This window comes from Scomber japonicus, chromosome 18 (assembly GCF_027409825.1).
Source record: "Scomber japonicus isolate fScoJap1 chromosome 18, fScoJap1.pri, whole genome shotgun sequence".
Lineage (NCBI taxonomy): Eukaryota > Metazoa > Chordata > Actinopteri > Scombriformes > Scombridae > Scomber > Scomber japonicus.
In genome coordinates, this window is record NC_070595.1 from 29,287,017 (window position 1) to 29,305,420 (window position 18,404).

At 38.9% G+C, this 18,404-nt stretch overlaps 2 protein-coding genes across 2 annotated transcripts; both read right to left on the reverse strand.

The window, feature by feature from the left end:
* Positions 1–1,636: 1,636 nt before the first annotated feature.
* LOC128379374 (natterin-3-like) lies at positions 1,637–2,854 on the reverse strand. The gene is made up of 3 exons (XM_053338990.1): positions 2,800–2,854; positions 2,578–2,667; positions 1,637–2,469 (listed from the first exon to the last, which is right to left on the reverse strand). Exons 1-3 carry the CDS (start codon positions 2,852–2,854, stop codon positions 1,637–1,639), a joined length of 978 nt encoding a protein of 325 aa, XP_053194965.1.
* A 1,194-nt stretch (positions 2,855–4,048) lies between these two features.
* LOC128379375 (serine protease 27-like) lies at positions 4,049–8,814 on the reverse strand. Its single transcript, XM_053338991.1, has 7 exons — positions 8,760–8,814; positions 7,093–7,224; positions 6,717–6,737; positions 5,858–6,020; positions 4,883–5,151; positions 4,398–4,543; positions 4,049–4,306 (listed from the first exon to the last, which is right to left on the reverse strand). The coding sequence occupies exons 1-7, from the start codon at positions 8,812–8,814 to the stop codon at positions 4,049–4,051; spliced, it is 1,044 nt and encodes a 347-aa protein (XP_053194966.1).
* Between the last annotated feature and the right edge of the window lie 9,590 nt (positions 8,815–18,404).

The following is an 18,404-nucleotide window of genomic DNA, read 5'->3' on the forward strand; positions in this document are numbered from 1 at the left end:
TGTTATAAATCTGTAGTATTTGCTGTTATGAAGTCATTTAGTAGATTTTAATGATTTTCTTGTGCTTGACATTTTAATTTACTTGGTTGCATTACGTTAGGCAAGGCAGTTTTATTTCTATAGCGCATTTCATATACAGTGGCAACTCAATGTGCTTTACATAAAACAGAAAAAACATGTAATTTGAGAAACTTAAAGGGGCTATATGCGAAATACAGCTTTATTAGTTTTCAGGAATTGTATTTTTGCTATGTAAACCACTAATGGTGTATTTACATCTGGAGTAGAGAGTTACGTCACACGCCCTCTGTGTGTGTTGTTCTGGAGCCTTTGTTTTGGAAGCTGCACCGGCAGCACGTTCATGTTAGTGCATGTGAGCCACCTCCTCCTCTCCTCCACCGGAACCGTTAACCCACTCCCCCTATATAACCGGGACCGTAATGCCACTCCCCCTATCAGCCAGTTAGCTGAGCTACAGACGAGCTAGCCACCGAGTTAGCCGCTAAGTTAGCCGCCGAGTTAGCAGTTGAGTTAGCCGCCGAGCTAGCAGCTGAGCTAGCAGCAGAACGCCCTCAGACGTTTTACACAACTCTGAAGCCTAATTTCATATATTTGCCGATATTTTTAATCATTCAGATTTGGCAGGGTGGTCAACAACACACTTTTCTGTGGTATGTCAAACTCAGAACACATATTTATTCTTAGACTTTAAATTGAATGTATAACTGAGTAATTCTTCATTTTGTCCACCAGGTGGATAAATTATTTCTCTATTTATGATTCTTTTGTGGTTACACCATTTGACATTTTCAGGAACATTCAGTCTTACTTTTGGTAAAGAAAATGGTGCAAATGTCATTTCAGATTATATATAAAAAATTACAGTACCAGTCAAAAGTTTGGACACACTTTCTCATTTTCTGTTTCTGGTGAGTGCATGTAACAACACACATCTAAATTAGACATCATTTATTAATTGTGCTTACTGCAACCATTACTGGAGACCAGCCAATTAAACAGAGTATACTATTTATAATTTTTGACGTCTGGGGCATTTTCATGGATGATTCATTTGTTACTTATCTCTAAGTTGTTTCGTACCATTGCCATGTTCTTGGCCGTGACTGGATGATCCTACATGTTTATTGAACATTGAATTATTGTAACACAGATGTTGCAGTTAGTTTGTATGTACGAATATATTTTATTTAGCTGTAGAACACTTTTTTAAATTAATCACGATTGTTTCTTAGATAATAGTTCTCTACAAAACGAAGAAAATACTAGAATGAGGTGTAGGGTTATTAGTTGATGGAGAACAGGGTAACACAAAGTGAAAAACTTCAGGAGACCAGGATGTCTGATGCTGTAAAGTTTATTGAAGCTTGATTGAGAAGAACAGAGTTACATCACAAGAGAAAACGCTGCAATATAACAGCGTTGTTGATTCGGGGATCCAAAACAGCCACAACAGCTTCAGACTGAACTGAGCGGCTGCATAAAGGACCACTGTAAGATTAATACGCTTTTTTTTGTACTGTGAATCATGCAAAGCTACTCTAGTGGAGTACAAAAATCTAAAATATAGAGCTGGAAATTAGCATAAGTACCTTTTAAGTATTCTTCCAATTTTCTTTCACTTGCAAGGCTTAGCATTGGGTATAGGAACACAGCGATCCACAACAGACTTGAAATCTACAACATTGACACCATAGTACTTCCCAGTGATGGTTTTTGATCTGGTTTTCCCATTACGGTAGGTGCGGGTGAGGCGTGCTGTGTAAGGGATATTCATTGAGTATTTATGTCCTACAACACTGACACTGCAGGAGTGGTTTGGTGGTACTTCTATTTCCACCTCGACAACAAGGTTTATTGACACCTTTAGGGTGGTCCCCTTGGAGAATGTGTTGGTTACCTCAGTACTAAGCTCAATACCTGTCTCGCTGATTAATGGGATTTTAGCAGAGATGCTAACTCTGACACCAGCTGAGATAGCAGTGCTCGTATCCCACCTTTTCTCTTCTACATACGTGTTTGAGATCTTAGATGTTTTTGTAACTTCACTGCACTCATTATTGATAATGGTAGACGTGCCCATGACCTCTGGAGGATGCTTAAATCTTTTAGCTGCATCAATCCTGTACCTCACATCAGAAATGTGCTCTTTGAAAATATCTTTGTTAAAGGTCAGGGCCTCATAATATTTGTACCTATATTCAATACCTCCCCTGGTAATGTAGAAAAGTTTATTACTAGCATACCCAAGACCATACTTGTTCTTTGCAACATAAAGATTATGTGATGTGCAGGTCCTGATTGAATTTGGAGGCACTGAACCAGGGGAGCCTTCTTTCCACTCCAAAAACTCCAACGTGTCTTCGCTCACCAGGACATCAAAATTAGAGCATACACGCCTTATTAAATGACGGGCATAAACGCATTTATTACTTCCTGGAGTGTGGGAACCTGAAAAACAACCGCATTTGCATATGTATTTGTTGTGAAACGACACAGATCCAACAGGAAGAGACCTGCCAGAACGCCTATGCACCCATTTCAGCTTGGACCTTGCACCAGGTATGTTGGAGGATCTCTTCTGTCTCAATGGTCTGTTCGACGTGATGTTAGAGGTGCTGTCCTCTGACACCGGGTTCGGTATCGAGACTGTATAAAAGAAAGAGAAAAGAAGCAGACAGTGGGCCAGTTGCATGAACATGTTTGGGTTATTTTCTTAAATTTCTCATACTTTTTTTGTTAGGTGGACCTTTACGAGTGCACCCTAACCCTAACCCTAACCCTCATAAATGACATTCATAAACACAGTGAATCCCACCTCTTCTGCCAAAAACATCTGGCTATTGGAGTCATCAGCCAGGGAGCTAAACTATGTATCTGACCACCAATATTTCAATTAAATTAATAAATAGTTAGTTTGCGTTGTGGAAAAGTAACTGTGGATGAGTCGCTTTGTAGTTTCAGCTGCTAATATTCATATTGTAAGCTTGCATTATATCATAGTTTCAATTGTCAATTTAAATGACTGATATATCTGCCTGACTTGTTGAATAGCCTAAACTTGAATACTAAAGTAGCCTAATACTTTTGTAGACAGAGTAGTGTCATCATGATTATGGATTCAGAAGTGCATTTTTCTGAACGGGACATAATCCATTACTCAGGGTGTGAGCTACAGGGAGCCAGAGGGAGCTTGGCTCTCCTTAGTAAGACATGACCTCCCCTGATTTGTGATTATTTTTGCAGAGGGGTCTTTAAAATACTGACAATATAATATACGCTCAGCCTGTCAATCGACATTATTCATTTCTCTGTTGTGTGGTAGTCGGCATACAGTGATGTCAAAAAGAAAAGTTGACTCTGAAGACCAGAGCCAGTGGCATCTTCTGCTACAAATGTTAACAACTGCTGATGTTACATCTGTTGTGGGTCTGCTGTCAGCACAGACGTGCTAACACTCAGGATCATTACGCAGGACAAGCTGACAAAAGAAGTTGGAGATGTGAGTAACAGCTCAACAGCTCGATCTCTCTGTGTCTTATTTGTGCTGATAAACTAAAATATAGTAGGCTTCATCACTCTGCAAGGTATATCAAGTTTTGTCACTTCTGATGTATGTGCAAAATTTTTATGACTTTTAAAGCACCCCTGGAACCTCAAAAATAAAAAAGTAATTTAGGGGTGCTATAGAGCTGATGAGCAACACTCAGTTGCAGTATCAAACCGGAATATTTACTAGTTTTGTTCATTTTGTGCATCCTAATTGGGCATCAAACATGAATGTGTAAAATGAAAATTAATGTCTTGAATTCAAAATAGATGACTCTCTCTCTCTCTTAAGTATTATATCAAAAATGAAGAGAGCCATGATCCCACTAAATTTCATGAACATCAAAGGAACATTATCCCAACATGAATCTTCACTTAATCGCAGTGGCCACACTTGAGCCCTGTCACTAAAGACCTTAGCAATTTAGCCCCTAAAAAATTCAATGGCAGCAAAGAATAATAATAATCTTTATGCAAGTAATTACTCACACTTGAGTTCAGTTGTTTGAGGCAGACTGGGACACTTGACACTGACGTCACTGTCAGTCCCAGTGGACGTGGACGTGACAAAGCCCGGCTGGTCGCTGGTGATTTGACTGTTGATCCAGGACTGATACTTGGACACTCTGGCATAGACTGCTGGGAAATTACGCAGTGCACAACCTTCTCCAAAGCTCATAACTCCGGCCTGGACCCAAACACTTCCTGTCTTTCTCACCATAGGACCACCTGTATAAAACTTTGGGAAGAGAAACATTCAGAAGAGGGTCAGAAGAAATAATCTTTGCAGGTTGGGAAATCTGAGGGAAGAAAAGCTGTTAAATGATCACCTGACAGGAGTCCTTCCCTCCAGCAGTAAACCCAGCACAGAGCATATTGCCTGTGATTGAGCTCTGTCCATAGTCACAGTCACACTGTCTGTTCCCAACAACGGGCATCTCCACCTCCATGAGGTTTTGTTGGAAGGGACGGGTTGCTAAAGACACAAAATCATTTAATGAACAACACATATGGTGAAATACACTTTGAAAAGGACTCATTGAACTAGTGTTTTCAGCAGAAATAAGCAGTTAAAACTAACATCATCAGTAATTCAATCTATTCAGAACTCCCAGAATGTTTTCAACATTTATTTAAATTCACCTTCCAAAGCACATGCAGATTATGATATAAATATCAATGCAAACTGTAAGTTACAGGAAGGTTTTGTTGTTCACTGAGATGCATTTATGAATCTGAGAAAATGCTACTCTTACCACCACTGTGGTTATGCTATTGCTGAAAATAAGTGGGACCAAGTTGCTGTATAACCTACTTTTAGATCCGATGTCACCCCAGCCGGTGACCCAGGTGTTCACTCCATGGTAGAAGGTGCTGTCTGAGGCTGCCAGGCACACTGGCACAATGAAGTCACTGAAAGTAACCGGCGAGGAGAGCTTCAGGAGGGAGATGTCGTTGTCAAAAGTGTTACTGTTGTAGTCGGGATGATTGATGATCTGGGAGACTGTCAGAGACACGTTATTGGGGTTGGACCCTTGTAGACTCTGGAGTCCGAGGACAACAACCAGACGTTTTGTGCTCGTGCTGAAGATCAGAAGAGAAACAAAACAGCGCAAAGACATGAGAAGCTGGGCTGCAGTGGAGAGCTCTTTAGTCAGGCAGACACAAAACCTTTTATGACCATGTTGCAACAAGGTGTTTATTATAATTCCCTGCTGTTAAGCCAAATCTCATGGGTGGGACCTACACTGAAAGAGGTAAGACTTTGTCTTTATTGGCCAGTACCTATCAAAGTGACAACTTGACAACATTCACAGTTAGTAAAAATGAGAGGGAGTTTTGAAATCCATGGAAAAGAGTGTAGAATATGAAAAAAGACAAAAATAAATTATGTCCAGTGCGCAGGTGGTTGAGTGGTTAGAGTGCATGACACATACGCAGCCAACCCCGGTTTGAATCCCAGTTGGAAGTCCTTTGCTGCATGTCACACCAACCTTTCCCTCCCATGTTTCCTGCCTGTCTACTGCTACAGTACATAAAGGTGTCTATACCAAACAAAATCTTTAAAAAAAAATCAATGTCCAGGTATTTTTAGACATTACTTTCACCTTAGTAGAAGTAAGAATGCTATATTTGAAGTGGTGCATGTAGATTGCTTTTGTTTTATTATCTTGGTGTTGTAATGGGTTAATACATTTAATTTTGTCAAAGACCCATCACTCAGTAAAATCCTACCCACAGGATTCAGCTCATCACCAAACAAGACTTTTGCTCTACTCTAACTGTTTACCTATCAAAGCAATGAGCAGCTGTCAGCACCCATTCTTTGTTAATGAGGGATCCTCCGCAGAAGTGGTCACCAGATCTTTGCAGACTGGCCTGCCAGGGCCAGCTGCCTGCAGGGGCCTCCCGTCCCCCACCAAGCCTGGTGTGGAGAGGAGGCCGACCACACACTATAGAGAGACAGAAGATAATAACACAATTACCTGTCCTAAAACTATATTCAGGAGCCCAAATGTGTGCACATTAAATGTGGTTTTCTTGCTATAATGATTCCTCCTGTTCATACTGAGCATTAGATCCCTTCATAAAGTTTACAATGGAAGTGATGGAGGACTAAATCCACAGTCCTCCTTCTGTGGAAACATGGATTTAAAAGCTGAGCTGAAGCTAATATGAAGCTTCAGCGTCCGAATGAGTCAAATCTTCATCTTCTATGTTTCAGTGTTTTTAGTAGCAAAGTCTTTTTGTTACTATACTTCCACCACAGAGAAACAGGAAACACTAAGAGGGAATCTGATGCTAAAAACACTGTAAATGTGTCAGATATCACTTGTTATGACTAACTCACACTGCTGAAGCTCAATAGAAGCTGATCATCTACTTTCAATGACTGTGTGGAAACACTGTGGATTTTGTCCTCCATCACTTCCATTAAAAATACATTTTAATAGTCAGTATATACTAACTACTAGTATGCTGTTTTAACACACACTTGAAAAATAATGAACTTGTCCTTTTTAGATTGGTATTCTGGCTTTTACAGCAAATACCAACAACAATAAACTATCAACATTTCTATCCAACATGTTTAATATGGAACAGCTGAAAGGGGGAGGAGAATTAAACATGTAGAAACTTTGACTTACCATTTAGTTGTGAGCGAGACTCTGAAAAAAGAAAACAAACAGCACTTGAAACAACAAAAACAAAAAACAATTTGGCATTTATATTCAGGGTACTTTATGTGACTTATCGACACGTCACATGTCCATAGAAAATGTGACGAAAACAAATAAACAGTCTCTGCTGTGTTTTGCTGTTATTTATGGTTACTCAAGCTGAACAACTACACTAATTAAGTTCCCCCAGTGCCAGAGGACAAAAAATACTGCAAAAGTGCCTTTTCAGGTGTTCCACAGAAGTCCAATCAATCAAATGTCGTCTAAGAGTACAGATAAACTCCTGAGACATACACCAACAGCTGCAGACACCACAGGCACATAGTAGCTCTGTTCATTGTACTTTCTGGAGTCCGCTTGGAGGACGAATTCCACACCTGTAAAGTGGATCTACAGGAAGACAGCGCTGTGACTAGTGCAGATGAGTCAGTGAAGTCAGAAACAAACTGGATGTACGTTGATGTCTGCACAGAGCCTATGTGTACACCCTCTGAAGACGAAATTTATGTCATGTGCATCCCAGCAGACCCGTGCATACTCACAGATATGAAAAATATGATTTCACCTTACGTCACTGGTTCTCAAACATTTCCACATCAAGAAACCACTAAACTGACACAAAAGTGCATGAAACCCATGACCAAAATGAGTCATGCTCATGCATATCATTGTGTTACTTATGGATGGAAATACAGTAAAAATAAATTATTTCCCTCTTTGCTGTGGACCCCTGGAAACTTTCAAGAACCCCTGGAGGTCCCCAGACCTTACTTTTAGAACCATTACTTTAAGGTGCCTCCACAAAGAAGAAAACACATCATCAAATTAATCTAATTTGTTGTATTTGTCCTCTAAAAATGTTTTATTTTCAAAATCATACTTACTTAACATGGACAAGACTTTTCTTTCTTTGTGTCTGCCCTGATTTGATCAGTTTTATTATTTTATTGCATCAGCATCCAATGGTGGAAAGAACTTCTATTTAGTCAAGTACAATACGTAAGTACAATTTTGTACTTGTTATTTTTATGCAACTTTATGCTTCTTTTCCACTACTCAAATGTAAATATTGTACTTTTTACTGTCCTACATTTAATTCAGATACAAATAGTTACTGGAAATGGGCACTTTGTGACATCACACCTACATGTTTTACAGATCTGCTGTCTACATGGGGCTGTAGTGTTTTCTGGGTTTTCATATTTTGCCTGTTTTCCACTTTTTTTGCAACCTTTTAATATTTGCTATTTTTTTGTATGATGTTTGAAAGGTGATATACAAATAGAGTATTGTCATTTTTTTCATTACAGCCCCTTTAAGTGCTGTTTTTTTTCATGCTCTACTAACTGAAATCTGTAATAACATTTGATAGTTTAATTACTGTGTAGGAGCGAAAAGGAGTGTGTTAGGTTATTAATAATGATTCATAATTATCATAAATAATTATAATTATTAAAAGGAAATTAAAGAATTGAACTGTCCAAGAGCATGACAATTCAAGATGGTGCATTACTAAGGGAGTCTCGTCACACAAGAAGTGGTTAGTCTAACTTGACGACATTAAAATCCTGCTTAAATCATTTATATCAATTAATCAGTATCAATACATTTAATAATATAATTTTAAAATGATATATTGTTAAATACTACTTTATCATTTTAATAACATATAATTGATAAATGGAACTCTAAATTGGACCATTTTACATTAAGAGTCCTCTTACATTTGATAGTTTACTTTCAGTACATTTTTACTTTTAATTTTATTGTGGTATTTCTACTTTTACTTACCTTTTATAATTTTTCCACTCAACATATTAACTTGTACTCATGTTAATGCATTGATATTTAACACTGACAGTCTGCTGTGTACTTGAGTACATGTTATTAAATGCAAAACATTTTTTTTACTCCTGTTGTGTTAAAGCTTTGTTTACTTAATAAAGTATTTTACCTTCCTCCCAGTGTTCAGCATTGGTTCAGGTGTGTGCAGGTGAAGAGGACTCTTACCTGCTGTCAGTAGAGTCAGCAGAGCTGCCACACAGATCACTTTGTAGAGAGTCATCACTGCTCAGTGTGTTCATCTCATCAGATCTGCTCCGGCATAAATACCCTTCCTCTGTCTTCCCTCCCTCACATGCAAACACACCTCTCTCTACCTGCCAGCTGACCATCACATATCACCTGTTCCACTTCCTGCATAGTAAACTATTAACATGGCTTCAACCCTGCACTGGAACCAAAGAAATCAAACTATCACATTTTAGTACAATTGAGAGGTACATGAACTTCACTTGAGTATTTCTATCTTAAGCTATTTTACACTGCCACTGCAATACATTTTAAAGGGAAATATTGTATATTTTACTCAAATACATTTATTTGATAACTAAAAACAAATTGAAGAAATTAGGTGACCCCACAGGCCTGAAATGTTGTTATAAAGTAACTTTAAATGGAAATACCGTAACTCATAGTTATTATGTCTAACTTGTACTCTTAATGCATTGATATATTAACACTAACAGAGTCTGCTGTGTACTTTTATTTTTCTTGAGTACAGATTGTTGAATGCAAGATTTTTTTTACTACTGTTGTGTTACAGCTATGTTTTGCTCCTTTTCTCCCTTCTGCAGGCAGTTGAGAGCGACGTAACTGGTTGTCAGGGGCACTCGGTGATCCATTCAAAGTTGCATTCAGGTGAACACGCAAATTCTCTTTTGACTTTAGGCTTGGGGGAAGGGTCTGAAGGGGCCCTCAAGCGCTCTTTCCTTTATTTGAGGGGGCAAAGGAAAACTCAAATCAGGCTTTCCTGATTCCATGCAGACCTTACAAGAGACAAAGGCCCATGTTCTGATGTCGAGGCCCAACAACCATGTGTGTGATGAATGCTTACTCTGACTGGGTTATCTACATCACAAAAAACAAATTACATTTACTCTGATTCAATGTTGTAAAACAAAACATGAAAACTTCCAAGAGGCATAAATAAGCAGTTTATTTATGGGTTATTTTCATTTTTAAATATATTTTTTGTCACCTAGTGGTGCAGAAGCTTGCATCACCCATGCTCATGGCAGTGAGGTTGAGGGAGAAGACCCTGACAAAAAGTGATCCAATGAAGACGAAAGTGGTAGAACAGGCTGACGCTGACTTTAGAGGAGCATCACAACAGCTGGGAAGGTGGAGGAAGGCTGCCGCAGAAAAGGGCCCCCTGTTATCTTGGAGTCCATGCCACTGGATTCTGATCCTGATCTGTCAAGGATCATGTGGTGGTTGTCTGCGCATCCCATGTTAAAGTCATGCACAGGTGAATCCACCCTAAAATCCCAGATTAAGTCCTATGGTGACCAACCAGTGGCAATGGGGCAGGATTATGAGGTCTGGAAGCTCCTGGTCATGAGGTAGCACATCAGGTGGAGGGTGCTAGAAAGTTGTGGGACACTTGGGGTCACAAGAAGCCCTTCAGCAGCTTCACCCATGACTAAGCACTAGGGGTGTAATGATTCATCTACTACATCGATGTACCCATTTATATTCTATAATCCAACTGCATCGATCTGTGCTCGGCAAGTTGGCCTTCCAGACAACATATATCGATCTAACATCGTTTTAAAATGTAATCAAGCAATTGTATCGATACTAGGAAATAACGCATTGGATTTAAGCACGTCGGACTTAATATGGATGCGTTTTTTCTTAGCACTTTTAATGATAAAGGCATTAGACGTTACTCATTTCAGTCTGTCTATCTGTGACGCCATCACCACGCGCCAGCAGCAGTGCAAATTTAGAAGACAACGAAACGTAGCATAGCATGGAAAATTATCAAGCCTCCATTGCGGTCCAGTGTGTGGAAACACTGGGTTTTGCAAAGATGGAGATGTTCTAAATAGGTTGCTCGCTGTTTGTAGGATTTGTAAAGGATGTAAAGTAACAAAGTAACAGCAACACGACAAATCTCTCCAACCACATACTAAAAGGTTGAAGTGAAAAGGGGGAGAGGAGAACCATGATCATCATAAGAGAACTGAGGAGATGCTGGATTGACCTAGCCGATCATTGATGTCCATCAAACTCAAGAGGAAGAGTATGGTTCAAAGGAGGCACATCTGTCCAAGACTGATCCTTGAAGACTTGAATGAAACTCAGGAAAAGTCTCCCACAGGAATTTCCTGATGACATTGGGGAGTACTAGAGGCTGTTCAAATCCACCATCTTTGTTATCTGTAAAACCACCCTTTGGTTCATGTCCAGAAAAGACCAGGACTGGTTCGACAAGAAGGATGTAGAGATAGAACAGCTCATGTCCAAGAAAAGAAAAAACTTTCGCGCCTGGAAAAATTATATATTTAACACGTTAATACACTTTACAGGTGTTCTCATATTGTTTTTCTAGTTAACTACATAACATGTTTATATTTTACCTATTTTACTTCATTTAAAATACATAAATTAATTTCCAAATGAATAATTGAATTTCAAAAATCATTTTGAAAATGCAGTTTTAGAAACAGAGATAAATAACTGTATACATCTGTAAAAACATGTAGGTGTGGTGTCACAAAGTGCCTATTTCTAAGGAAAGATATTTATAGGACCTTTTTCCCCACACTGTGTACTTAATGTACCAAGCCTATTTACTCAAGTACAACTAGGATCAAGGATGTGTTTATTATCCCAGATGGGCAATGTATTATACGATAAGCAGTAAAAGACTAGATTAAATAGAGAAATTAATAAATGAGACACAATAACTGTGAGGTACAGTATTTCCATTTAGTGTTTCTTTATACTTTATACCGTATGGAGGACTGCAAGGGTCACGGAAAGAGTAATAAAGCTGTTTTTAAAACTGCATTTCACAAAGTTTAGCTTTTTTAACTCTTCCACAGTCAAACAACACAATGGCTGATACTGTTCATAACACAAGTAAACAGGCAAATCCAACTTGCATCAATTTAATTGTGGTCACAAACATAGAAATATGATCCGTGGAGACTGGAATGTGCACACACTGATGGATAGAGAAGAGGAGAACCATGATCATCATCAGAGAACTGAGGAGATGCTAGATTGACCTAGCTGCTCTTTATGAAACCTGACTGGCAGACAAAGGACAACTGAAGGAAGAGAAGGGTGGCTACACTTTCTTCTGGAAAGGAAAAACTGATGATAAGCCCAAGATCCATAGTGTTAGATTTGCCATCAGGAGCCAGCTCGTCAGTCACCTCTGAACTTCCTGCGGGGATCACTAAATGTCATATGACCATTCATCTGATGCTTGCAAACAACTACATGCAATCATTGTGAGCGCCTATGAAACCTACTTTAGTAACTAAAGAGGTAGAGAAAGAGACCTTCAATGCCTACTTACACGAGACAGTGCCAAAAAACCCCAGGGGGGATAAGATTATGACGTCCACATCACAAGAGCCATGATCATTTCAGATGATGGCGGTACAGACCACCTCATTTGCTCCATTGATGTCCATCAGACTCAAGAGGAAGAGTATGGTTCAAAGGAGGCACATCTGTCCAAGACTGACCCTTGAAGACTTGAATGAAACTGCCAACCAGTAGCATCTTCAGGCCTCTCTCAGGAAAAAGTCTCCCACAGGAATTTCCTGATGACATTGGGGAGTACTAGAGGCTGTTCAAATCCACCATCCTCGTTATCTGTAAAACCACCCTTTGGTTCATGTCCAGAAAAGACCAGGACTGGTTCGACAAGAAGGATGTAGAGATAGAACAGCTCATGTCCAAAAAAAGAAAAATACGTTTATATTTTAACAATTTTACCATTTAAAAAACAAATTCTGTCTAAATGCTCAATCTAATATTATTTTTGATTAATTAAATTGTAAGCCGCATTTTGCTGTTGCAGCAGCTAGTTCTGTAAAAACATGTAGGTGTGGTGTCACAAAGTGCCTATTTCTAATGAAAGACATTTACAGGACCTTTTTCCCCACACTGTGTACTTAACGTACCAAGCCTATTTACTCAAATACAACTAGGATCAAGGATGTGTTTATTATCCCAGATGGGTAATGTATTATACGATAAGCAGTAAAAGACTAGATTAAATAGAGAAATCTATCTCTGTACAGCGCTATTTATGTACAGCACTTTGTTTCAGCTGTGGTTGTTTTAAAGTGCTATATAAATAAAGTTGAGTTGAGTTGAGAGTTGAGAAATTAATAAATGACACATAATAACTGTGAGGTACAGTATTTCCATGTAGTGTTTCTTTATACTTTATACCATATGGAGGACTGCAAGGGTCATGGAAAGAGTAATAAAGCTGTTTTTGAAACTGCATTTCACAAAGGAAGACTATAAGAGCTAACTAAGTACAGACAATTTACTTTTTATTTGATTCAATTTCCACAACGCCATTAAATTCCAGGACGCCATTAAATATGAATTCATCATTTATTCATTATTGGAAACTTAATTATTCCATTCACTCATATTTATGTATCGTCGGTTGAACTGCTGATCATTGACTAAAAAACTTAAATTGATCAATCAGCTGGAAGAATATCAGTATAACACAGCCTCTATTTTACATTTAATCAGAGTCCTTAACAGGAAGCTTTGGCAATTACTAGGAATTTGCAGACCCATTAAAAGTAAATAATAAGTATAGTAGTACAGTGGGGGAATGATATATTGAAGGTTTCACAAATCAACTGCTGTAATTTGTTGCATAAAATAATTTCCTGCAAAGACAATGTAGTTGGTCTCAGTCATTCCGCCTGTCAGTGAATGTAATCCTCCTGCATGCAGCATGTGTGCAGCTCTTCACTTTACTACAGCTTCATGTCGCCATCTAGTGGACTGATTGCAGATGTACAGCAGCTTTCCCTGCATGTTTGGCTGCATTCACACTGATGTATTACAGAAAATAACATCCAATCACAGCAGGAGCAGCTAATATTTAGAAAATGACAAGAGAAATGATATGTTGGATTTGTTGAAAGTATGTTTGGTTATTCCTAATAATCTATAATTATTGAAGATAATTATAAATCATAAAAGAAAGACATTATTAAAATGATGGGGCATCACCCAGAAACTAGCACCAATAACCACTTTCACTTAAAGCAGTTTACATCTGGGATGTCAGCAGCCACAAGTGAAGGGTGAAGGATTGAATTCGAGCACTGACTCCATCAATAATGACAAAAGGACTTCTCTTTAAAGCTATAAAAGGTTTATTATTATTGACACAAGAATTAACAAAGTCAACAAATGTTTCAATTAATAATATCTATCTATCTATCTATCTATCTATCTATCATCATTATCTATCTATCTATCTATCTATCTATCTATCTATCTATCTATCTGTCTATCTATCTATATATCTATCGCATCAACACAATCAGTAAAGACTAAAAGACTGAACTGAGTGGCTGCATAAAGGACCACTATAAGATTAATATGTTTTTTGAACTGTGAATCATGCAAAGCTACTCTAGTGGAGTAAAAAAATAAAAATGAAATACAAAAATTAAAATTAGATATAATTATTAATATAATTATTGGCAATGAAATCTTATTTTTAAAAATCTGAGGAAAAAGTTAAAATACTAGAATGAGGTGTAGGGTTATTAGTTGATGGAGAACAGGGTAACACAAAGTGAAAAACTTCAGGAGACCAGGATGTCTGATGCTGTAAAGTTTATTGAAGCTTGATTGAGTAGAACAGAGTTACATTACAAGAGAAAACGCTGCAATATAACAGCGTTGTTGGTTTGGGGATCCAAAACAGCCACAACAGCTTCAGACTGAACTGAGCGGCTGCATAAAGGACCACTGTAAGATTAATACGCTTTTTTGTACTGTGAATCATGCAAAGCTACTCTAGTGGAGTAAAAAAATCAAAAATATAGAGTTGGAAATTAGCATAAGTACCTTTTAAGTACTCTTCCATTTTTCTTTCATTCGCAAGGCTTAGCATTGGGTAAAGGAACACAGCGTTCTGCAACATTCTTGAAATCTACAACGCTGACATCGTTGTACTCCCCAGTGATGATTGTTGATCTGGTTTCCCCATTACGGTAGGTGCGGGTGAGGCGTGCTGTGTAAGGTATATTCATTGAGTATTTATGTCCTATAACACTGACACTGCAGGAGTGGTTTGGTGGCACAGTTACTTCGACATCAACAGCAAGGTTTTTTGACACCTTTAGGGTGGTCCCAATGGAGAATGTGTTGGTTACCTCAATACTAACCTCAATACCTGTCTCACCAACAAATGGGATTCCAGCAGAGATACTAGCTGTGACACCACGTGAGATGGCAGTGCTAGTATCCCACCTTTTCTCTTCTTCATACGTGTTTGAGATCGTAGATGTTTTTGTAACTTCTCTGCACTGATTATTGATATTGGTAGACTTGCTCATGACCTCTGGAGGATGCTTAAATCTTTTAGCTGCATCAATCTTGTAGCTGACATCAGAAATGTGCTCTCTGAAAACATCCGTGTTTAAGGCCAGAACGTCATACTCCTTGTACCTATAGTCAGAACCGTGCCAGGGAAGGTAAAAAAGTTTATGTCTAGCATGCACCTTCCCAAGACCATACTCGTTCTTTGCAACATATATATCATAGTAGGAGCAGGTCTTGACCGCATTTTGAGGCACTGAACCATCTGAGCCAGCCTTCCACTCTAAAGCCTCAAAATCATCTTTGTTCACTAGGACATCAAAATCAGAGCATACCTCCTCTTCTACACGATAGGCGTAGTTGCACGTATTACTTCCTGCGGTGTGGAAACCTGAATGACATTCGCATTGGCAGATGTAGTCAAGGCGTTCTTCGTAGCTGTTGTAATACGACACAGATCCATCAGGAAGAGAACTGCCAGAAGTCCTATACACCCATTCCAGGTTGGAGCTTGCACCAGCAATGTTGGAGGATCTCTTCTGTCTCAACCTTCTGTTCGACGTGATGTTAGAGGTGCTCTCCTCTGATAATGGGTTCGGTATGGAGACTGTATAAAAGAAAGGGAAAAGACACAGACGCAACGTGTTAGTGTTATGGGTCTGCTGGATGCTGCCAAATGTTAAAAGTGGATTACAATCATTTATCATTGCGGCAGCATTCATTTTCTTTGGTTATTGTTTGGCATGTTTATTATGATGATTTCATGTTCTTGAGACAATATGTGTACTCATGCTTGATCATCATGAGCATTTTACTCTTTTGGTGATTTAGGTTCAGGAAATGTACAATTGATTGAGAAAAACTGTAATACACACATAGCAGATGTTGAACAGTCTCTCAGTGGAACTAATTAGACAACAGTATAATCTTTTGTCATCAGTAAGATATCATCAGCTTTACACAGTTTAATGAATTAATGTAATTTCCTATGTCCACTATGCTGTGCTAAAGAACACCCACTCATTGTAAGTCATATTGCTGTATATGATATGTAAACCATACCATGTAAATTTCATGTAAATTGGACGATGGTTGTCACATAAGGTTGACTTCCTGTTGTCAGTAGGTGGCGCTGGGCCCTGGTACTTTCACGCCTGGGTCCTAATAAACTCACCAAAACAATACATTCCTCACACTTTCATTGCACCACTTGGTGCTGAGGCCCAAATAATTATCTTTACAAAAACAACAGGTTCCTCACACTTTCAGTGCCAAGGACCGTTGGGCCTCTGTTTGGCACTTTCATGTTTGGGTGCTAAAAATCTGTCAGGTCTGTTCAGAAACCTGGACATGACTATTACTCACACTTGAGTTCAGCTGTTTGGGGCAGACTGGGACACTTGACACTGACGTCACTGTCAGTCCCAGTGGACGTGGACATGACGAAGCCCGGCTGGTCGCTGGTGATTTGACTGTTGATCCAGGACTGATACTTGGACACTCTGGCATAGACTGCTGGGAAATTACGCAGTGCACAACCTTCTCCAAAGCTCATCACTCCGGCCTGGACCCAAACACTTCCTGTCTTTCTCACCATAGGACCACCTGTATCAAGCTTTGAGAAGAGAAACATTCAGAAGAGGGTCAGAAGAAATAATCTTTGCAGGTTGGGAAATCTGAGGGAAGAAAAGCTGTTAAATGATCACCTGACAGGAGTCCTTCCCTCCAGCAGTAAACCCAGCACAGAGCATGTTGCCTGTGATTGTGCTCTGTCCATAGTCACAGTCACACTGTCTGTTCCCAACAACGGGCATCTCCACCTCCATGAGGTTTTGTTGGGAGGGACGGGTTGCTAAAGACACAAAATCGTTTAATGAACAACACATATGGTGAAATACACTTTGAAAAGGACTCATAGAACTAGTTTTCAGCAGAAATAAGCAGTTAAAACTAACATCATCAGACATTCAATCTATTCAGAACTCCCCAAATGTTTTCAACATTTATTTAACTTCACCTTCCAAAGCACATGCAGATTATGATATAAATATCAATGCAAAGTGTAAGTTACAGGAAGGTTTTGTTGCTCACTGAGATGCATTTATGAATCTGAGAAAATACTACTCTTACCACCACTGTAGTTATGCTATTGCTGAAAATAAGTGGGACCAAGTTGCTGTATAACATACTTTTAGATCCGATGTGACCCCAGCCGGTGACCCAGGTGTTCACTCCATCGTAGAAGGTGCTGTCTGAGGCTGCCAGGCACACTGGCACAATGAAGTCACTGAAAGTAACCGGTGAGGAGAGCTTCAGGAGGGCGATGTCGTTGTCAAAAGTTTTACTGTTGTAGTCGAGATGATTGATGATCTGGGAGACTGTCAGAGACACGTTATTGGGGTTGGACCCTTGTAGACTCTGGAGTCCGAGGACAACAACCAGACGTTTTGTGCTCGTGCTGAAGATCAGAAGAGAAACAAAACAGCGCAAAGACATGAGAAGCAGGGCTGCAGTGGAGACCACTTCAGTCAGGCAGACACAAAACCTTTTATGACCATGTTGCAACAAGGTGATGTAATTACATAAGTTAGAAATGTATATACTCAAATTAGATGAACTGGTTCCTCAAATGAATCATTTGTACATGTGGTCCATGTTCTTTGCACTAGTTGCCATCACACAAGCTGAAAGACATCTGCATTATTATAATCTTTCTTTTTCAGAAATCATCAACAATCATTTGGTTCAGATGTCAATATGTCTACAGAATAACTGACTCTACTTTTAAGGTGACAATGCCATCCTTTTGAAGGCAGTATTTAGTCATTATTAGATACAACTTGTTAGTTGTGGGGTACAGATAAACTAATTTCATGATGCTGTACAGTAAGTTAAGGGTCATATTATGTAAAATACCTGATTTAATAGAAACATGTTTATTTTCAGTTAAGGTAAGATTTGGATTCTGCATTTCAAAGTGTTTTCTTTTCCCAAGAATTGTGAATTTAACCAGCATTGTCTTTGTACTCTGTTGCATCAGAAGGGCTTTGAACCACTCAGATACCTTTCTGTTTAATGCTAATGCTACTCAGGACAAAAAGAAACCCTAAAATGCAGCTCAAACTATTGGAGTGCCCCTTTCATCACTTCGAGACTGGTGATCCTCAACATAAGGCATTGTCTCCTTGCAACTCTTAATTGAACCAAAGATTTTTCTTCTAAACCTTCTTGTATTGTTTTATTTCAATTACTAATAGG